Source organism: Egretta garzetta, unplaced genomic scaffold (assembly GCF_000687185.1).
Source record: "Egretta garzetta isolate BGI_Z169 unplaced genomic scaffold, ASM68718v1 scaffold321, whole genome shotgun sequence".
Classification (NCBI taxonomy): Eukaryota; Metazoa; Chordata; class Aves; order Pelecaniformes; family Ardeidae; genus Egretta; species Egretta garzetta.
In genome coordinates this window covers 1,706,287-1,729,470 of record NW_009258756.1, presented here as the reverse complement: position 1 = coordinate 1,729,470, position 23,184 = coordinate 1,706,287, and the positions used below count along the sequence as shown (strand labels likewise).

The window sequence follows — 23,184 nt, the reverse complement described above, 5'->3', positions numbered from 1 at the left end:
ACAAGTTGGAGAAGATTGACTTTATGGTGAGGGAATCGCAAAGGGAATCTGTGCTTCCAAGCCTATAGGAAAATGACCCTGAAAGACAGATGCAACATTACTTAGGCTGGATATTTTGCACAGATGAGAACACGCAACAGAAAGGCCAGTTTGCTTACTGATTTGGCATGTATCAACAGATATATGACTACATCAGATTCTGCCCTGAGTGCTAGAAAAGAAAGGCAGCTGGAGATGCTTTACTCCCTTCCCAGAAAACAGAGACTGTTTTCTCAGCCCCTGGACATAGCAAAGTCTCATTGGGTCTGCGTTACTTCTGCGACCCAACACCCGGGAACATTTCCCCAAAGACACACAGTGACCCAACAGGTTGCAACGGCCTTGATCCAACAATTTTCTCTGACTGGCATATCAGGGGAGATGCTAACTAACCAGGGGACAAACTTTATGTCTAAGGTCATGAAACAGCAGTACTGAGTACTAGGTATAAAAAGTATTAAAGCCTATGCCACATCCTCCTCAAACAGATGGCCTTTCAGAAAGGTTTAATCAGACATTGAAATGCATGCTGCGAATACTCATTACTAGCACAGGATCAGGCTGGGACAAGTGGCCAGCACTGACGTTATTGCCTACAGGGAATTACCACAGGCATAAACAGGATTTTCAATGTTTTAACTTCTCTCTGGATAACAAGCACAGGGTTCCCTTGCCATAATAAGGGAGGGTAAAGCAAAAAATTCGTGGTGGGGTGGGCCAGGTCTAGGTTGCAGAGGAGAAGCAAGAGACCCAGGCCCTTATAAGGAACAACCACCTTTTTTTTGGCTTCCTCATCCTCTGTTTTTCACCTGTGCTGGTCAAGCCACCACAAAGTTCAGTGACACAGACCGGTGTTTGCTGGATCCCACCTTCAACACACAATGAACTCTTGCTCTTCTTATTTTTATGGATACGTAAAACAGAGCTGTGACCACTCCCCCTGCCCCTCCTTCAGTATCAAGAACAGGAAAAACAGGGTATAGCCACAACAATGAGCACCTACAAGGAGGTGGAAGAAGGGCTGGCCAAAAAACAAACAAACAAAAAAAACCCCAAAAAAAAAAACCAGGACTTTCGATCTCCCCTTCAAGGATGGGGTGGTTTCCTTGAAAAAGACAGGTTTGCCTTTTAATTGTTTCCTCCTCCAGTTTTTCAGAGACATTTTACTGCAAACATTATTTGAAAGCGTCCTTAAGCTATATTTTGGCCTGGATTTTTGATAAATAATATTTTAAGGGACTTATTTTACCAGATAAACACAATTTTAAAAAGTCACTAAAACCCTTGACATTACCATGCATGAGCATGTGGGTTTATTTATTCTTACTCTGGATGAAAAAGCCTTTTTTCAACACAAAAAATCCCACCTTTCTCAATTAAAAGGTGTTTCTCATATGCTGTAGATCGGCAAAGCGAAATGTCCATCTTCACTTCCTGCACTGGCTGGTGAAAACAGGAGGAAAATATGTGCAAACCTTATTGACAGAAGCATTTAAGTCCTTCCTCCCTGTAACACTGAAGGCATCCTGTTGTCCTAATGACTTTTTGTGGATTAATGCTGCTATAGGGAGCATCTGAACCTCCCCTCTTCTTCCCAGAAAGGGGCAAAAATACCATTTTTTTGAAAGCCCTCTGAAGGAGATCCACCACACATCTCTTACTCTTAGAAAGTGAGGTTAGCTTTTCCTGCATAGATACTCACATTTTCCCAGTACTGTCTGCGAGATCATTCCTGGCAATTCTAGATACTCAAAAACTTCACCAGCTTAATCAGGATGAACACCCTGGTCCTTTGATTTCATTTCTGCCCTTTGGTACAAGTCTATGTTCTTGCAAAGTGAAGCATGTGAGCGGTGCTCCAAGAAGTCAATAAGATTGCTCACGTGAGTGACAGCAGTTTGGACCCCAGATTGTAGCTGGGGTGGGACATGTGAAAAATGAGATGTGTCCACTGCTCCTGTCACCCCCTGAAGGACAAGTGAAGATACACAGCAGTGGCTGAAAAAGACTAAAAGGGAGTGGGGAGAGGTAAGAGGTATTGGAGAAAGGGTCCCAGCAGCCAAGGTTATTTTGTTACGGTTGCTGCAGGGTTTGCTGGAGTGGGGCATAAAATACATACATGATACCATCTGCCTGCTCCTTGTCTAGGGTCTATAAAGTACTCTGATCCATAACCAAGGAGGCAGTAGAAATGGTGCAATAAGAGCAAAGGGTGAGCGATAGCAAGCAAGGCATTTGCTCTCGTCGTGCGACCGCAGCGCTCGTAAAGTGCTGGGCTCACAGGTGTGCTGGGCGGCAGAACTGGGACAGACACAGCAGCGATGCAAAACTCTTCCTGCTTCTCCATCAACATGCCTCAGGGAGGTGAGAAAGTCACTGCTCTCGTTACTTATTCTGTCCTTGATCTCTTATGAGCAGAGAGACTGCAGAACTGCATTTCATGATGAAAGCACCTCAGCCAGACGCTTCAGCCCAGGCCTGAAACCAAAAGATCACATTTCGTAGGCCCGCAATTCATTGTTGGAAAGATAACAACAGGCTGATCAGAAATTTCAACTGGTGACCAAAAGTAATAGGGATTTCGAGTTCATCTCCATTCGAGGTTTTGAGGCCTTGCTATGTTTAAATGCCCACTTAAGAATTCCTGAGGAAGTTATAAAATTCATTGCATCTTTAAGAAAAAAAAAAAGGAAGTATCTTTCTTCAAATGTGGGAAGGAACACAATTTTAAAAGCAAGCAGTAATGGCTTGATTTTTAAGAGAAGGTGAATAACTAAACCGCCTTTTAACATAATGCCACTTTTTTTTTTTTCCTCTTAGAATCACTGTATGCTGCCTAAGCACAGATACCAGATTTAACGTGCAAAGGATTTTTAACATATACTAGAGAAATTATAACCTTCTGCTTAAAACAGCAGAGATACAGGTTTAGGATTTGGGTCCAAACCCAGTATCTAGCGCAAATTCCCTCTCTATCTTCAAGACACTCATTTACCTTTCTGGCAAGCCCACATCACATTTCCTCCCAACACAGGCAGCGGATAAAGACATGATCAAACCGTGAGAACAGCCCAGCAGAACAGAATCGTAGCATCCCTCATAAATACTTAGAAAAAACAAAAGGACCAGGCTGATCTTTTGCTTTACTGACTTTATTAATCAGTAAAAATGGATTATTTAGAACTGCCATATAGTGTGTATCCTCAAATGGACACCACCTTTTTTCAAATATAAACAAGTTTTGCTTGGTTTGCTACAAAGGCAGGAAAAGTGCACACTATTAGAAGGTGTCTAATCCTCCCATCTGCTGTTTCCTTAGAAAAATATTTACTTTTTAACATCTGTACTGTATTTCCACAGTTCAAACACACAGAGAGCTCCTGGAATGTACATAGTATTTAGCAAATTTTTAACTAAGTTTTCTTAGTAATTGTATAGTTTTCCCTTGACAAGGAGAGGATCAGACTTTTTCAGGAGGATTACCTCTGCTCAACTCATTTCAAGCAGCTCTTGAATAAAATAGTTCATTAGTTCATGAAAAGGAAAAACTCCAGGGAACTGCTGGGGAAGGAAGAGAAAAGAACTGAGTGCCACAGTAATTAGGTTTTCAGATTGTCCCTTATCCTCCAGAATGCAGGTACACACACCCTCTTCCCCCTAGGCAAAGTATTTAGGGGAGCTCATTGCATGTTTTTCCCTGGGAATCAGTGTTCCAGAGATTAAAGTTGTAACCAGGCCATCATTTCCCAGGAAGATATGAAAAGATACCACTTCCTTATAGCACATTACTATTGCTACCCAGTGGTGAAAGGGCAGCTCTCCTCTTTGCAAGCATTTAAACAGCTTAGTTTCAGACTTTTTCAAAATTCAGTTTTGTGAAATTTTTAGGCTCCCATGGCTGATGCTGGAAAAGCAAAGGATCTCCACACACCAGGAATGTGTCTCATGTCCCCCCTGGGTGTGTGGGCAGCTGGGGGGGCAGTGGAGCCAGTACTTACCAGGGATCAGGGAAAGGATTGGTAGGAATGAGGACAAGAAGTGGGGGAGCCAGAGGGGGTTGGAATTGTTCACTGGCAATTGCTGACCAGAGGAAAACCCCTTTTGATCTAGACCTAGCGCAGCAGAGTACAGAGCATCCCAGGGCCATACCAATTCATGGGAGGGCAGATCATCACCAGCACCGAGAGCACCCCACAGCTTCTTTGTGCCTTTACGCCACGTGGCTCACGGGCAGCGTGGCTCACAGCAGCCCAGCCTTTGTGCTCCTCTCTCATTGCTCTTTCTGTCTGCTCTGCACTTAGGCCAAAAGCATTCAGGTAGTCCGTAGGTCTCCAAGCCAGACTGATTAAACTGCCAACTGAGATGCCAATGAATACAGTTCTGGTGACACTTCTCTGTGCTTTGCCACCCTCTCATTTCGAATCGGCTTCACACCACCAAGAAACAGCTGATCATCATCAGAAACATCATCAGGTCACTACCTGCCTGGTATGGATCAGTGACCTTGACTTAGCATGACTGGGAAAATCAGGAGATGCCAGAAGAACGTGCTGTAGCCTCTATGAACTCTCCAATTCTCCTTGTTAAAAGGTGCATATTTTGAAAATTGGATTTTCCCACAGATCTGTTGTGATTTTCCAAAAATAATGTTTTGCACTATTCTTAAATTGTTACATTCCAATTGTTGTTACTACTATGGATTACAAATGAGATTCCGGCCTTTCATCTGTGACAGGGCTTAGTTTCAACCCACAGTTTTAGAAAGGAGTCTCAATTTTGAGCACCATGAAAGACTCCTTCATCTAGATATCATCATTTAAAACAGACTGGTAGGTTAAGAACTGAGCTATAACATAATAGAAAAACAACTCTTACATAAATAATGATTTGCATATCAGATTATTAAATGAAAATCTATGAAAACATCATTTACTGAAGTAAACAGTCTATCTGCCCTCTTTCTGGAAACATTTTGCCTAAGGGAAAAATTTAAACCTGGGCAGATAATCAGGATAAGGTATTTGAACACTTAAATCCTGCTGGAGTCTTCAAAGTAGGTGTTAAGTGGTGCATTAAATTTGTGCTGTTTCTGCTGAGCAGGGTGAATTTGCTCTTCTGTAAATAGCGGGAAAAGCATTTTACAACAATTTGAATCCATGAATAAATGTAATATATTACAATTTCTAAAGCACGACCACTAAATGTTTTTGTATATAAGCCAAATGAGTCGAATATCCAGGACTGAAATTATTTGACTGACCAAAGAAAGATAATATATAATTAAACTGACATCTGCAGCACTAACCGATGGGATGAGAGAAAGTGACATCACAGATCTCATATAAACTGCAAGCGTATTATTAGATCTAAACCTGGCTGTAAAATTACTATCTGCCCATGGGATTATCTTTAGGCATTCAGAACCATTGTTTCATTTACTGATAGAACAGGGATGATAACAGGCTGACTTTGCTTGTCACATTGTTTTTTGGCCTTTCTTTATTCTTCGTTCACGTTTGCTGCAGATGAGAGGAAGACAAGCTTCAGCTGAATCACTTCTGTGGAGCTTTTCATTGTTTTACAGTTTATTCTAAAAGCTTTTTTTTTTTTCTCCAAAGAAAAAAAAAGAACCCAAAGCATTTTTAATGGTGATAAAATCAATGAGGAGTAAAAGATGCACACAATGTAACATCTAGGAATGTGGCAATCTAAGGAATACCCACTGGCCTAATGCAGCACACAGAGACTGTAAGACTTGGCCTATAGCTCCCATTATTAGTACAAAGAACCAGTAGCTACCAGTTATATCTTGGCCTCATTAAAATTCAGTGCCAAAACTCCAACTGACTTCAGTGGGTACATTTCATCATTTGAGACCTAGGACACAGGACATAATTCTCCTTCAGTGCAGGGCTATCTGGGACACCTAATCTCTACAGATTACATTTCTGCATTAAATTGGACACAGCTGCATTTTGATCTGTTTCACATACCATTTTTACGTTCCTGGGAAATTATTAAGTTGCCCATACTTGTAACAAGGCTCATGTGCCACCAACCTAAAATAGTCAAAATTCTAAGAGCACGTAAGGAGACAGGCAGTGAAAAGGGGGGGGGGAGGGAAAGGAAGCTCTAAACTTTCCAATTGCTTTTGAAAGCTGTGCTCATGATCCTGAACTGCAAAGGGGACTTAATGCACTCTCAAAAATCTGGTCCTAAGTATCTAACTCCCAGCATTTGAAATAGTTCCCATACACCAATTTTGCAAACTAGGCAAAAGTCCAGGAGCAGGCAGAACCACAGCTAGTCGTGGACTTGTGCATACACTGCTAAGGCAAACATGGACCTTATACTTTCCTCCACACTGCCGTGATACTGGGCAGCTACTGCAGTGTCTTATCTCTTACAGCTTCTCCCAATATCACTTCCAACCTTAAACATTCACTCCATCAGCCACTGAAACCTGCAAATAGGCTGCATACGCAGAGAATGCTGCCTCCTGCTCTTGTCCCTACCATTGCCCTCTACAACTGCCTGACAGGAGGCTGTAGTGAGGTGGGAGTCGGCCTCTTCTCCCTGGTAATGGGCAATAGGAGGAGGGAAAATGGTCTGAAGTTGTGCCAGGGCAGGTTTAGGTTAGACATTAGGAAAAACTTCTTCACTGAAAGGGTGGTCAGGCTCTGGAATGGGCTGCCCAGGGAAGTGGTTGAGTCCTCATCCCTGGAGGTATTTAAAAGAAGGATAGATGAGGTGCTTAGGGACATGGTTTAGTGGTGGGATGGCAGGGTTAGGTTAAAGGTTGGACTCGATGATCTCAAAGGTCTTTTCCAACCAAAGGGATTCTATGATTCTATGATCTTGCTTTTCTTTGTGGTTTCTCCTAACCATGCCCACTGCTATCCTTTATCTTTGTCTGCAGTTTGAAGGAGTGACCATCTCTAGTATAGTGAAGGATTTAGCCCATGATCAATGCCCCCAGTGCTACTGCCACAGAAACACGTTGCATTTTATTAATAGAAGTTAACACATTAACTACTTTTAATCCACATTAGATTGTTTCACTGTCCCTTTCATCCTTTTATAATTGATACACAGAATAGACTTTTCACGCAGACGCTTTTGGCATAAATCTGATTCATAGAATCATAGAATGTTATTGGAAGGGACCCATCGAGGTCATCTAGTCCCACCCCCCCCCTACAGTGAGCAGGGACACTGCTAACTAGACCACGTTGCTCAGAGACCCATCCAACCTGGTCTTGAATGTTTCCAGGGATGGCGCCTCCACTACCTCTCTGGGCAACCCGTTCCAGTGTTTCACCACCCTCATTGTAAAGAACTTCTTCCTTATATCCAGTCTAAACCTACCCTGTTTCAGTTTAAAACCATTACCCCTTGTCCTGTCACAGCTGTCCCTGCTAAAAAGGTTTTCTCCATCTTTCCTATAGGCCCCCTTTAGGTACTGAAAGGCCACAATCAGGTCTCCCCGCTGCCTTCTCCTCTCCAGGCTGAACAAGCCAAACTCTCTCAGCCTGTCCTCATAAGAGAGGTGCTCCAGCCCTCCAAACTCTCCATACACACAGCCACACCAGTATGCCACTAAAAGCTCAGGCTGGATCTGTGCGATAGAAATGAGGTGTCTGCAAGCAGCTTAGATACACCATTCCTGTCAGAAAATATTTCTCCAATACTGAGACTGGGCCAGGAACCACGTTTATAAATCATGAATTGTTTGTGGCTGGTCAGTGGTGCTTACAACCTTTTGGATGTAAAGAAGGACAGAGACAAAGACCTAAAGGCTAGTGAGGGCAAAGAGTCGTTAAGGTGGGCTGGAGGAAAAGACAAGAAGCATGTGGTGATAAAGCACAACAAATACAGAAGTGAGACTTCACTGCAAAGAAAAAGAGCAGAACATGCAACACAGCAGAGAGCAGCAATATCTTTGAAAATGAATTTGATTTTTAAATGTGTCCTGGATGTAAACTAAAATAATGTTTTTCCTGAAAGGTGACAGCTGTGGGGCTAAGCTGTGAGAAAAATTTGGGAGGATCCACTCTCACCTGTGTTGATACCCCATGAGAATTGCTCTTCATCTCAAAATGGTAAGAAACATCTCTCATATTTCACTATTAACAGCTTCTTAATGTGCATGTTGTAGCGTGTTTCATGTCAATTGATATGCAGAACTTGTCTCAGTTACCTTTAAAATGGAATTCTCATTGATATTCTTTGTTTCTCACCACACATTCATAATTAAGTGATGTAAATTATTTTTAGGGATATAATGTGCAGTCTGCAGTAAAGAATGGTCCAAAAGGACAAGTAGACCTGAAGAACTTTTGTATCACAGAACTGAAGCACATCCTATGTTCCAAATGCTTTGCATATCAACAATAGAGAGACTTTCATAAAAATGCATGTGCCTTCAGATACTTCATAAACCAACAGTGATTAAAACAAAACAAAAAACCCCAGAACTGCCTTATGTCCAGATGAAAGAGAAATACATGGGTAACAAACGATTTGCTAATAATGCATATCCATTAGTTTCAATACTTCAGGTAGAATTTACTCCCTTTTCCCTTTAGCCATCTCAATATTAAGTGTCTGCTCTTAACCAGACATTCAGGTTCTTTTCATTTTCAAAAGCAGTAGGAACTGTCACAGGACTCCATAAAACCTACCTCAGCTCCTAGGTAATGACTGGGTTGAAACACTCAGTGGGGGCTCACCTTTCTCTGGTTGTTAAGGAAAAGCAGCATAGACAAAACACCTGACTTTAAGATCAGAAAAAATTCTACAGAGTGAATCCTTCCTTCTTGGTCTAGAAACTGGGTTGGAAAGTCATCCCAGATGTAACATTTTCTGCCTCCTTATCTGAACAGGAAAAACTAAGAGAAGCAGTCTTTCTTGTAATGTGTTAACAATTCTGCATCAACATCAAGCTGGCTTGATGATACGTAGAGCTAAAAATGAATAAAAATCTTCACTAAATTGCTTTGAATGTTCAAACAGACTGAGTTTGCTTTTTCAATTGAGGCTCATGCCACTTCCAGTTTTTCCGCAAAATGTTTGCTTATCCATATATTTATCACAGAAATGGCCTTACCTCAGCTGCATCTTGCTGGTCTCTGAAGACAATTGCATTTTTTATGGTTTGGATAAAAAATCCATTCAGTTCCTTTTGTTTCTTGTTTGGCAAAATCCGGAGCAATGGTATCATTATGAATGGGAAAGAAACTGTAAGAAATTTTTTAAAGAAGAAAACACGGAATCAGACTGTAAAAGCATATAATATCCTTTCATTATAATATTATAAAATTCATCAAGTGGGATGTGTTACTTCTGTGAAACCTGTTTTTTCCTCTCTCCCTCTCCCTCTTTTTCTTCCACACCCATAGGCTGGTAAAGGATTTCCTCTTAGAAATTCTGTGTTAGCCGGGACTCCCCTGCCAGACAGACACCTTCCAACCTTGCTTCCACAATGCTTCAGGATTTCAGTTCAGCTTCTTGATGCTACAGAACCACCACAACAAAGGGGAGAATTATTTTCCCTGCCTACTCAAACAATTACAGACAGAAGGTGGGCGATCTTGAACTAGCCTAGCAGCTTATGGCACCCATCCATGAAATTGTGTATTAGTCGTTCTCATTTACAGTTCTCACAGAATCACAGAATCGTAAGGGTTGGAAGGGACCTCAGGAGATCATCCAGTCCAACCCCCCCGCTAAAGCAGGCTCACCTAGAGCATGCTACACAGGACTTCATCCAGGCGGGCTTTGAATATCTCCAGAGAAGGAGACTCCACAACCTCCCTGGGCAGCCTGTTCCAGTGCTCTGCCACCCTCAGAGTGAAGAAGTTCTTCCTCATATTCAACTGAAACCTCTCGTGTTTCAGTTTGCATCCATTGCCCCTAGTCCTGTCGCTGGACACCACTGCAAACAGACTGCTTCCGTCCTCTTGTGACTTCTGCCCTTAAGATATTTGTATGTGTTGATAAGGTCCCCTCTCAGTCTTCTCTTCTTCAGGCTGAACAAGCCCAACTCTCTCAGCCTTTCCTCGTAGGGGAGGTGCTCCAGTCCCTTTATCATCCTAGTTGCTCTCCTCTGGACTCTTTCTAGGAGTTCCTCGTCTTTCTTGAACTGGGGAGCCCAGAACTGGACACAGTACTCCAGGTGGGGTCTCACCAGGGCAGAGTAGAGGGGGAGGAGAACCTCCCTCGACCGCCTTGCCCCACTCCTCTTAATACACCCCAGGATACCATTGGCCTTCTTGGCAACAAGGGCACATTGCTGGCTCATGGTCAGCTTATTGTCCACCAGGACTCCCAGGTCCCTCTCAGCAGAGCTGCTATCGCTCAAACAAGACTGGGCCGAGTACCGAGCCCTGGGGAACTCCACTAGCTACCGGCCTCCATCTGGACTCTGCCCCGCCGATCAGAACTCTCTGGGCCCTGTCATTCAGCCAGTTCCGAATCCACCTCACTGTCCACTCATCCAACCCATACTTCGTGAGCTTCCTTATGAGGATGTTATGGGAAACAGTATCAAAAGCCTTGCTGAAGTCAAGGTAGACAACATCCACCGCTCTCCCTTTGTCTACCCAGCCGGTCATGCCATCATAGAAGGCTATCAGATTGGTCAGGCATGATTTCCCCTTGGTGAATCCGTGCTGGGTACTCCTGATGATCTTTTTGTCGTCCACTTGCTTGGAGAGGTCACTTAGAATGAGTTGTTCCATCACCTTTCCAGGGACAGAGGTGAGACTAACCGGCCTGTAGTTCCCTGGGTCCTCCTTCTTGCCCTTTTTGAAGACTGGAGTGACATTGGCTATCTTCCAGTCATCAGGCACCTCTCCTGTTCTCCACGACCTTTCATAGATGATGGAGAGTGGCTCCGCAATGACGTCTGACAGTTCCTTCAGCACTTGCGGGTGCATTCCGTCGGGGCCCATGGACTTGTGGGTGTCCAGCTTCCTTAAAAGATCCCTAACCTGATCCACATCAACAGAAGGAAGGTCTTCCTTTCTCCAAGCTAGCTCGCTTACCAGCCAGGACTGGGGAGCCTGAGGGCCAGCCTCGACAGTGAAGACTGAAGCAAAGAAGGCATTCAGTAGCTCTGCCTTCTCTGTATCTTCTGTCATCAGGGCACCCGTTTCATTCAGCAGCAGTCCCACATTACCCCTGGTCTTACGCTTACTGCTGACATACTTGAAGAAGCCCTTCTTGTTGTTCTTGATGTCCTTTGCCAAACTCAGTTCCAGGTGAGCCTTGGCCTTTCTGGTAGCTTCCCTACATGATCTGGCAGCTTTCCTGTATGCCTCCCAAGTGGCCTGACCCTCCTTCCACATTCCAAAAGGAAGAGCTAGCAGAGGATGGTTTCGATCCATCGACCTCTGGGTTATGGGCCCAGCACGCTTCCGCTGCGCCACTCTGCTGCTGGTCTCCAATATTAGGATATTGGTTTGTTATTTTATTTTGCTTCTCTAAACAGGCCACAGCCTCTGGAGGTGGGATGTTATCACAAGGATGGTCTCCAGTCCATGGGCTTTATAGTCAGGAACTAGAAACCTGAGTGAAGCCTTGCATCTTAATTAACCCCTTGTTAACTTGCAAACACCTTAAGACTAACAAATCAGTCATTGGAAAACCCCTGTGCTGCCAAGAGGGCAACAGTGTGGAAATTTAGACCACATACATAATGTACCAGTAAAAAGAGTTTGACCAAGGAATTCAACCCCCAAACCCTACAGAAACTTTCTTTAATGAAGGACTTAGTCTTAGACATATAGGGGCACACTTCTATCCCTTCAGAAATTAGTCATAAATCCCACTTTGCAATCAGGTTAAACATTAACCCCAGGACATTTTGGATACACAGTACCAGAAGGAAGCAGTTTGTGTGCTATTTGTTAGTACAGGTGCGATCTGTAATGCCAGCAGGATCAGATGGGCACAGGAAACTTTGCCACTGTGCCACCTGACACTACTGCGAGCAGTTCTAGATAGCAAAGTGGTAAAACCTCAAGAACCTTGATTATGCTGTGGCTTCCTCAGCCATGATACTTACTGCCCTTGCATTAACAGTGCCACGAATGCTGTGAAGCTTTAGCTTTCATGCCCTAGAACCAAATGGCTTTATACCCCATTCTTGCATTCCCTATCTATTCACCTGAAAATAAATGCATTCTCTTAATGACGGCCTGTGCTGGCACTTATCATCTTTATCCTTTATAGCCATCAACCAGGCTGCTGCTGCTATTCACTTAAGAATTATCTGCTTCTGCTTCTCCACCTCTTTTCTTTAGTGGGTTATTAGCCCACCGTTGTTTATGGGTGGGATTTCAAGCTCTACCAAACTTTATTTGCAGGCTCTGAAGGGCAGTTACTCTGTTTTAATGTAGAAGTGTATTAAAAGGGATACTGTAGGAACTACAGGTCCCAGAAACCTTCCACTCAGATCAACCTGGAGCATTGCCTTCCCGGACACTCAGTTTCTGGAGGAAGTTACATTAATGGTGACAAGAGCTGTAGAGCATACAGTGGAAATCTTGAGGGTGTAGCCTGTAGGTTGCATTCTGAACACCTCTGAAATAAAGTCTGCTGTACACCTTCCTGCTCCCGCTCCAGCATGTTCTGCAATTTGAGAATGACCTTTAGAGACTTACCATAAAGAATTAGACAAAAGTGGACTATACTCACGGATTAGGATGAGGAGAGGCTTAAACAAAGACATTTCAAAGAACGTTCTGCAATTTTTAACAAAGGGGTCATCGGGATTCTTCTGAGAATCCACCTCAGTACCAAAAGCTACACTACCAACGACATCCAAGGTAAAGCAGTTGTAACACCTGCATTGAATTGAAGAATGATAAATCATTAGCTACAAATTACATCTCCATTAATATCTTGCTTCTACAATCATCACATAACATTAATTTTTGCCTCTGATTTTCTTTTTGTTTTTAGATCTGAGCTTTGTCAACAAAAGATGTTTCTGACAAATGCTGGTGCTTAATAACAATCACCTTCTCTCCATCTACAAAGTGAACATATTTTCATATAGCTCAATTATTCCACTAAAATTTATAAAAAATAAACCATTTATTTTGTTATTACCTAGAAATCAAATGCAACAGATCAGAGATTCATAAGCATTTTCTTAGTATGCACCCTAATAAAAGAGATCATTTCTTTCTCATTTTAAACTGCAGACCATACCTGCCACCTGTCCAGTCTAAACTCTCAGTGAGAAGAGGTGTTTAAGTAAAATTTCCTGTTAAGGATTTCCTTCGTCCTCTTGATAGCTCCTTTGTAATGTAAAATTGTGGTTAAAACCAAGAGGAACTGACACCATGTGAAATCTGTATCTCTGCAGAGGAGTAGCAAATGCTTTGAGAACTACAAATGATCTGTGGACCATGATCTAAAAACTTCAGGACTTACTGGATCTCTCTCTGCATGTGTGACCATCTCTCCAGTTGTCTCACCATCTTTATTTCTACTGGGCATTAGCAGCTGTATCTAGTTTTGAGATAAATGGACTGAGAATGTAAAATATCCTTGAAATTTGATTCTTCTGATCTGTTGTCAAGTCTGAAATGACTGATCTTCTATGTTCCCTTAAAAAAGGCTAATATCAAATTATCTGGTGTTTTAACCTGAGCAAGCATGTATTAAGGGAAGGACAGGACTCAGGCCCAGTATATCCTGTATATATATAGTGAAGCAGCATTTCTAAACTATGATCTTTGGGCACTGTCATTCTGATGACACCAGAGCAGATTTGGAAGATAACAACAGTACCACAAAGCTAAGTAACTTCTTTGGGGGTTCAACTCTTACGCAATCAAAAAGCATTACTAGAAGTTGAAGTGTTAAAAGAGGGGGCACTGCAATAAACCAGTCTTTTCAGAAGCTCTCGATCATCTACCTCTCCAAGGTACTGAAAAATCTTAAAAACAAAATTTTGAGTTGTTGGCAAAACACAAAATGGCCAAAGAGAACTAACGTACAAGACAACAGGAGGTTGCAGATAGGGTATTTACATTCACAAAATAGCTCCCAAGGCAATTCTGGGAAACTGCGGTGCAATGAGAATCACATTTATATATGGCAAACCTGCTGAAATGGTAGCATGATAAAACAACTGGAAGATCACATTCTGAGATGGTCAACATCATTCATTCATACTTTCAAAAGGTCTTTTCCAAAGTGCCTCTTGAGAGGTGAAATCCTGTCATGGATCAATAGCTAAAAGACCAGGCAAAGAAAGGGGACAAATGGAAAAAAAAGAAAAAGCCTGGAAGGACTCAGAAGGTCAATTTTCATCAGAGCACCAGATACATAATGTATCTCAAAGTTTCATAGCATCTCTTCAGATGTTTAATAAAGAGGTCTCTGTGTACACACATATACTTGCGTATGCACTTGAAAAGAGATGGATGAATTGTGGCTAAATACCTATTTCTTTAGATGAAAGAAAATTACTTGAACTGCTCCAGTTTGTGGGAAATCACGAAGAACTTCAGAGGGCATTGGCCAACCTAGCAAATGAGGTGTATGCAAAATAGTGCCTATTGGAAAGAACACATTTGAACTACTCATATGCTCTACAGGGTCCTAGAAGAAATGCACTTGCTCAGCAAAGGGGCTGTTGTGAACAGTTCAGTGAAGACCTCTGATGAAAGAGCAACAAAAAAAGATAATAGTGTATTAAATGCGTAACAAATGAGAGAAAGCACAGTATGGAAAATACTAAAGTGTCATTTTATAAATCAATGGTGCATTCTCATCTGGAGCACCAATCCTGTCATTTCACAAAAGGCTAGCTTGCCATTAGAGAGGGTTAGGAGTAATGTGGTAAGAATGATTAAGTGCTCAAAAAACACCTCATATAAAAAAAGCAAGAGGGTGTTTGACTAGAGGGATTTGATACTAGATCAATTCCTATATTTGTACATTATTGGCAGACTGTAGAGAGCAGACTGGACAGGGACAGATGCAGCTTTCCTTTCTGCTTCCAGCTGTTAAAACTTCATTAAACAACAGCTAGAAATACATTAGATGCTCTTCCAAAATTACTTTTCAAGTATGCAATAGCTGCCCCCAGGAAGAAAAGGCATCTATCAGACACATCCTCTATTAAACTATGATCTCCACTTATAAAAGCAAGGGAGGAAAGAAAAAAATCTTCTTTTATACAGTAAGCGCGTATTTAGAATAACTGCTGCTATTGACTTTTTTTTTTTTTCAATCTGCTACTAATTTCTGGCATGTTGAACATACCTCTGGATATCAAAAGCTTTGCCAGAATCTGCATAGACTTTCAAGTTACACAGCAGGACGTCACAGGCCTGGTTTATTAGCGGTGTCATCTAGAAAGGAACACATTGTATTGTGAAAAACATTAACATGTTAAAAAAAACCCCACAATTATTCTAAATTAGTTTTATCCAGTAGATGGGACAGAGCTATCAGGATCCTCTGCAGGTGTGGTCTGGCACTTTTGCACAGGTAAGATGAAATGTTGCAACTGTCCGCTAAAAATAAACCTACACGTTACAGGGATGCCCTTCTCCAGCTCTGGGCCTAAACACGAGAGGCCCTGTTGCTTACCTGACCTTTGGTTCTCGCCCACCTGTGGCTATATACACAGAGAACTATCAAGAAAATACATCCCCCTCTCTTTTTAATCATTCCCTGTTCCTACTGATGATTTATCATGATCCATATTTATGGTACATTACAGTTAGTCTACATATGCTCCAGCGCAAAAGGAATAATGGTTTCCATAGTCCCAAAGTCCTGTAGAGATCCTAGCATCCGAGGCCCAGCAATTCTGTCCTGCTGTCCCTCAGTTTGAGGGATTTAACATGTGCATTAGAAAAGCACCATGCATACCACTACAGGTTGCTGAGGGCAAACTGCTATTGCCACCTGAGGAAAGGGTTTTCTGGAGGGGTGACGCCATTAAGTGGACATTCATGTGAGTTTATTCAGCTAATTGTTCTTCCCAGTCCCTGACACATGATGGTCTTGTAGGCTTACCCACAGCCTGGCTGTAGCTAACGGTGCAATAGTTTCCTCTTTAGTGCTTCATGGAAACCATGACATAGGCAACCATCAAGACCTCATTAAAGTTTCTCTCTCTCTCTTTCTTTAACTTTTTACATCTGAAGGCATCAGACACTTGCCTTGATTACACCTACTAGGAGGGCAGAGGAAGGGTGTAGCAATAATCCAACCGTGACCCTAAAGGCATTATCTGCTATGGCTCTCTCTCCATATAGACTGCCGAGAGATCCTTACAGCCTACAATTTAATACCACGGTCTTGCCTCAACAACTATGGCGAGCATCAGCAGACATACGCACAGAAACCTGCCTTTCCTTCCTGAACAACCTCCTTCAGCATACGGATGTCAACAAACATGAGAACAGACTTGTCCTACTCCTCTGACATTCTTGTTACCAAAAAAGACTTACTGCAGCCTCTCAGCACACTCCGAGAGCTATGCAGCCTGCCCAGCCAAGTCCATTTTGCTTGGCACTTCTACCTCTGTGAAACTGGCATAACACTTTGTGCACAGGCACACTGCCATCCTAACACATGGGCAAGACTATACGCAGTCAAAAGGCCAATGCAGGAGCATCCAATATGTTTTGCAAAGGCAGAAGTCTGAGTCAAGAATGTGTCTATCTGCTCTTGAGGTCCTGTCCCTATATGGGACGGAGCAGGTTGTCGCTATTTCAGTTCAAAGCCGGATAGATTTGGGGTTTGCCACAGTCTCACAAGACAATTGTGAAGCCAAATTAGTATTCGGTAAAAGTAGCTGGTATGTGTTTGGGAGGTGCACATTGCATTACGTGGCAATTTTCTTCCCCTTTTGGCTTTCTAAAGAAGGTCCCCTGCAGTGAGCTGCTTCTCAAATGGTTCAACAAAATTAACGCATTTCTGTTCAACAGATTGAACCAGGGTGAAATGCTTTATGATCTCTGGGTCCAGCCCCTCCAATGAGCTGAACCAGTCAAGGAGAACAAAATGAAAATCCATATTTTAACAGGTATGATGTTTCCTAAACAGATGGTGATCATTTCAGATTTTCCTTTTATTGCCTTATTTTCTCTTTTATTCGTCATCACATCACCAGACCTGCAACCACCCAGCTGGTTGCTATTGCTTTCCAACAGCTGGCAGAGATGGCAGGGGCACGTACGCCTGGCCAGGGCATCTCACAGCACCTCTGCACTTTCCACATTCCACCAGCCTTTCAAAATACTGTTGCAATTCATTTCTAGCCACAAGATATTTTTATTAGCAAATCTAACCAGGAAAATGGGGAGGGGGGCACATGGATTTGATTTATTGTTAACATGGTAGGACACAGTCATATCAATGAGACAATTATTTGCATATGAAAGCTATGGGGGATATCTACTGAGGAATCCTGGGGTTGGGTTTTTATTCCCCCGAGGGACATAAATTAGTCCAAGGTTGCTAACTACAAAGACCACAGACTGAAACATTCTCAAGTCCCTTAACACTTTAAACTCTTTGTCCAATTGTCAAGAAAAATAAAGTAGTGTTGGGGGAAGTGAACTATACCAAAATCTGAAAACCGGCACAGAAACAGACATGTTGATCTGCACCGCCTTGGGTATCACTAACTTCCTATACATTATCATTTGCCAGTCAGAACATAAAAGCTGCATAACCTGCCTGAGATTCAGTTCTTCGTGGGTAAACAAACCCCAGCTGCTCTGTGTTCAGATTGGCTGAGAGCAACAGGATGAAGAAAAATCTAAACAATATGGTCCCTGTAAATATTTGATCTGCCAGTTATCTAATAGCAAGAGTAGCCCAGAGTCCAAATTTCTTTCTTTCTGCCAAAGAAGAGCATTTGGGGTTAGGGTTTTCACGATGCCAGGAGCTTTGCTGTATAAATCCTGCCAATATGCTATTTGGCACATAACAACAATTAGTTTCTGATTCTGCATACGCACAGTGCATGGGGATGTTTGCACTGTTCAAAGGCATCAGAGTCACGTTCCTCTCGTTAGATGTGGTCCTCAGTATTCACTATTATTATTCTACTTATTATTAGCACCCAAACTATAAAGGAGAAGACTGGATCATATTCACTGTAGACAAACACACTGGAAACTTTACTGTTCAGGTATAGTACGCAGAAGTCATGTTGGGCCTCTTGTCCCACAAGTGGGATGAAATATAAAGGAAGGAGAAGGAAAAATGATACATCCCTACCATAAGAATTGCTTCTGTACCAGATTTCAAGCCCCTGCCTAAAACCAGGAAAAGAGCAGAACATCAGGAAGACGTTGGCAAGAGGACTGTTTCCATCACCTGACAGTGAGGCCCTGCTATTCATGGGCACAACTTACCAAAGTGAGGAACTCATCCAGACACTAACTTGTGGCTCAAGGATATGCACATTTCACAAATCAGCTTTTAAATTAGGTGTTTGTTCTGTCTCTGGTGAGCACACTTGCTTTTCTGAGTAACAGCAGCAATTTCCAGAGACCCTTGCAAAACACCTCTGACCAACGCACACAAGCAGAGTAAGAGCAAATCAAGGAGACCTCAACAGTTGGACTGTCAGATCTTATGTCCTAGTGGGACCTGGAAGATCTACATGCCTGAGAGTGACACTAGAGGATTTTCCTGTGCTGTTCTGCCATGTTATCACAAGTTCTGCTTTGTGTCTCCCTTCGTTTGAAAGAAAATGCCTCAACACAAACTCCACTTTGCAGGTTATTTAGGACAATGCTACATTATGCTGTGCTCTCTTCTTTAATTTTTGTGTTCTGTTTTGTTTTAATGGCTGTTCAATGGAGGAGAGGATTCCCAGCATACTGATAGGAGATGACAAGACTACTGCAGCACCATCAGAATAAATAAAAATCAATAGGTTTTCTGCTGGTGTTGGCTGTAAAAGAGAGCAAAGCTATTCATCAAGTCTGACAAGGGGTCCAGAACTGCAGGATCATCACAGGCACCACAGCAAAAAGAAGAGGAACAAAATAAGAAATACTGAATAGGGAATCAAGATTGGTACAGCAAGATCACTAACATATTACCTTGTTTCAATAAATAATAGCCTAGGAGAGCATGACAGGAACACCAAGAAATGCATTTTTTACTTAAGGACCTCCAGGTATTTTTCTTCAGCAATTCCTCATCAATTACACTTTGGATCAAATTCCACTGGTCACGATTATTCCCGTTTAACAAGTGAAAGTCATTTCACGCACAGAGAATCCCACAGACAGCCTATGGCAGACCTGGAAGCGAAACTTCTTGGGTCTCGTGCCTTCTCTCCCTCATTCCTCGTTCTTAGTGCTCCCATAGCAATGGCACTATGAGGTCCATTCAGGGGTCTCACTAGAAAGAGTTCATTATCAGATGTGCTACCAACTCCAGTGGCACCTCATGTGGGATGCTACCAAATTTTACTGCAGGATCAATCTTAGAAGTCTATTGATTTATGCTATGCTCACCATATAGTATTTGAATCTAATGTTACCTGGAGCCAAACCTTCCTTCAGTTGGAGTGGACTGCTTTACTAATCTTTACATGCTCATTAGAAAAAGAAAACCAAAAAGGGAGAACACACAGTGTATAGAAATCCATAAAAGCAACAGTGAAACTGTGCACGTCTTTTAAAGAGAAAATGAGGAGGCAGAGAGAGAAAGCTGGAGAAAATCTTGAAAAATGTTAGGAAAACAACTCCCTGCACACAGACAGAGATCACTACACTGGCTACCCAACAACTCTATAACCTCCAGTTTCAATTAATTGCTCATAACTTTGCAAACTTCAAATTTTCTGGGATCAACTTTTCCTCATTTGGTGACTGGCTGTTGGAGATTTTTTTGCCAAACGAAGGGGAAATTCCTCAAGCTTAATGAACTTCTCAGTGACACTACACTGCTTCTGTGGAGACACAAGGGCAAAGTACGCCTCTGGCCCCAGCCACAGCACCTACATGCCTCTGTGGGGCATAACGGGTCAAATCTTAGCAACATACGCGAGCTCCATCTCAGGTTTTGTCCTGCAGCAGCCAGGCCAAAGAGTGGATGACCGGCTTCTTGTTATTGCTAGTGCTGAAGCTGTCCTTTAGCCTACCAGTAGACTCTTGTGTTTCTGAAATGGAGACATCAAGAACCTACACTCAACTCTCCGTCCCTCTGTGCACCTTTTATCTGAAGTGACTGCTATGGGGAGCACAAGGAGCTGTTAACATTTATTGCTCTGTCACAGGCTAATAGCTCCCAGTTCCCTCAGAGCATCCAGACAAACAAGTTTATGTTTGGAGTGGCACTAGGGGCTGCCGTGCTCAAGGGGAACCACTCTCCAAAACTACTCGGGAGGTCTGCAGGCTCTGCAGCATCACTGGGGAGTTTGCATAGGGGAACGGAGGCAAGGCAGTCATATCCAGAGTGAACAGAGAGGAAGACTTTGGTGTGGGGTTTTGTCAGAGCTCAGATCTCTGTGGAAAAGGAATCAAAGTCTTAGGAAAAGAAACTAGGAATGTGTCTAGCACTATTTATAAATACCTATGAAACAGCATAACCAGGTTCTTATGTGATAAATTAACACCAAAACTAGCTTATTTGTAACTCCTTTGAGGTAGAGGGGAAGAGTTTATTATAAACAGGGTGTCTTCTACATAACTCTGAATACTCTGTAGTATGGCCAATACTAGAACATGGTATTTTTATTTCCATGCTGCTGTAGAGGTTCTGAGAGAGTACCAAATATGGGAGAGTTAAAAAGTGATATCATAATTAATGAGCATTGATTTCCTTTGAGAAGTGTTGGTATGGCTTCTAAATTAAGCAACAGCAAGAGAAGCACATGAGAGAGGACTTAACTTGCATTAACTTCAAATCCCAGGATTGTTCATGTATTTGGGTAGGAAATGAAAGGCAAGGCTGAGGAGTGCATCCATTCAGAAGAAGCTCTTAACCTCGCATGGACTTACTGCAAGCGTCTCTCTGTGTATGGATGGATGGTCTTCTGGTGAAGACATGGGACATAGGAACAAAGTTGGGCTTTTCGGAAAGACCTTCCCCACTCCTTGTTTTCCCACTTTCTGTAGACTGGGAGGAGAAAGTGACCATTTCCATGTCACCCTGAGCCTATGCACAATCTCACCCTTTCCACAGAGTTTGGAAGAGGCAGCAGAGGGAAAGCTGATTAACAGGCTAAAAATAAAGATCTCAATTTTTGAATGAGAGACAGCTACCAGGCACTAGCCAGCCCTCCACTTTACCTCCTACCACTACCTTCCTCCTGCATTGCAGCTCCACCACCAAGCAGTGCAAAGTGAGCACCGTGACTTCTCCTCCCGTCCTGGTTTAATCGGTCAAACCCTGCAAACCCGTGCCCGTCTGGCCCCAAAGCACGATGCCCAGGGCCTCCACCTGCTCACCCTCACCGCTCTCCTCCTTCAAGTCTGTCTGGCTGGTGCCGGCAGAGGTTGCTCTCTGCAAATTGAGGGGAGGCTTTATCTTTTGTTAGTCCGCCAGCAAAGAGCCGATGACCTGCAGTAAGGCAGATTAATTTCCGCTAGGAAAATGCAAAACTCTCCTCTCCCCACAACACCATGAGCAACTAATCACTTGCATATTTAAACATACTCGCCTCGCTAAAATTTCGCGATGGAGCCGGTGACAGAGCAAATGTCGGGGCGCATAACCAATGGCATTGTCAGTCGTGATTAATCAGCATCTCCGCCAGGCTGGCGGCCAATTAGAATTTACCATAATAAGGAGGTGACAGCCGGCGTTGCTAAGCGACCGCTGTCTATAGAGCTGGGAGAGCCAGACACATTTAGATGTTACTGTGGATTTCGACAGCGGCATGTCAAAACAACACAAGCGTCTGCCCAGTGGAAAATTTTACAACCCAGGACTGGGCACTGGAGTGAGGCATGGTTCCCTTTCTGAATAAAATACCTAAAGGAAGAGGAGGTTTTTGATTGTGGGTTTGGGGTTTTTTTTCCTTGAAAGAAGACTTTAACCAGTCAATCATTTACCTGCGTTTAATTAAGAGATATCGTGTCACTGGAATAGGACTTTGTTACCGGGTAATGGGTTCCCATGACTAAGTAAATGCTGAGACATTTATAGGAAATTAGCAGCCGGTCAGTGCAGAGACATTTATTTTCAGTCAGAGGTATTTATCTGGCAATGACATTCTGTTCCAGTGACTTATTTTATTATATGAAAGGATTAAAGAATAAAAGGAGGAGTGGGGGAAGAAGATGGAGAAATGAAAATAGACTGACAGCAGTTCCTGTGTTAACGTGGGAGCTGCTGACTCTGCAAATCACGAAAAGCTATGTTCCAACTGGGAGCAATAACCTTTCCCGTACTTTAGCTTACTCCTAATGGGGAGGGGGGAGGAAGGTGTAAGGGTCCTTTTTGAGTTTGCTACACTTTTATGGACAAACTGGCTTATATCAAGAAAGACAGGGGATCATATCCTCAGATGAGCTATTCTGATTTTCACCAGTCTATGATCTGGACCACACTGTATGTACGCTCTACTGCATATGCTCTTCAGGTCTAAATGAACTGGCACAAAGCAGCAGGTTTTACCTATCCTTAATATGGACCGATATAAAGCAGATGCCTGCACAAAAGAAAACAATTATGTCTTCTAAATTATGAAAGCAGCACTGTCTACACACCTTACCTCTTTCAGTTTGGTGTTGCTGAAGGCTGGGGTCAGGAGGCTCCGGACATACTTCCATCTGTCATCACGAAGACAAAGGATGCTGTCAAGCATTGGCTTGGAAATCAAGTTCGGCTTCTAAGTCAAAAGAAAACACAATTCAATTTTAACACAAATGCAACTAGAGCTACTTGAGACTCTTGGAAACTTGGAAAGACTGGCCATGAATGGCGTTGCACTGCTGTCCCACAGTGGGAGAGGTTCGAATCAGTCCCAAATGCTAAGCTAAACATGGATGAGGCTGGAGAAAATGTGTCTCTTTTGCTGCACACACTTCCTCCTGAGCTTGTAAAAGCCCTGGGTCAGTCCAGTAACTCCTTGCTCTGACCATTCTGGTTCTGCCATTCTTGGTGTTCTCCTGCAACTGCCAGTTCTCCTCT

General features: G+C 42.8%; 1 protein-coding gene and 1 non-coding gene across 2 annotated transcripts in view; both read right to left on the bottom strand.

The window, feature by feature from the left end:
- Window positions 1-23,184, bottom strand: part of TBXAS1 (thromboxane A synthase 1) — a 252,009-nt gene that overhangs the window by 83,536 nt on the left and 145,289 nt on the right. Inside the window, exons 6-9 of the mRNA XM_009649239.2 lie at window positions 22,766-22,882; window positions 15,328-15,416; window positions 12,742-12,890; window positions 9,149-9,279 (exon numbers count right to left, since the gene is read on the bottom strand). Of these exons, the coding sequence (XP_009647534.1) occupies window positions 9,149-9,279; window positions 12,742-12,890; window positions 15,328-15,416; window positions 22,766-22,882 (486 nt within the window). The remainder of the gene's footprint in view (window positions 1-9,148; window positions 9,280-12,741; window positions 12,891-15,327; window positions 15,417-22,765; window positions 22,883-23,184) is intronic.
- Window positions 11,406-11,477, bottom strand: TRNAM-CAU. Its single transcript has one exon. It is a non-coding gene; the product is annotated as a tRNA-Met (tRNA).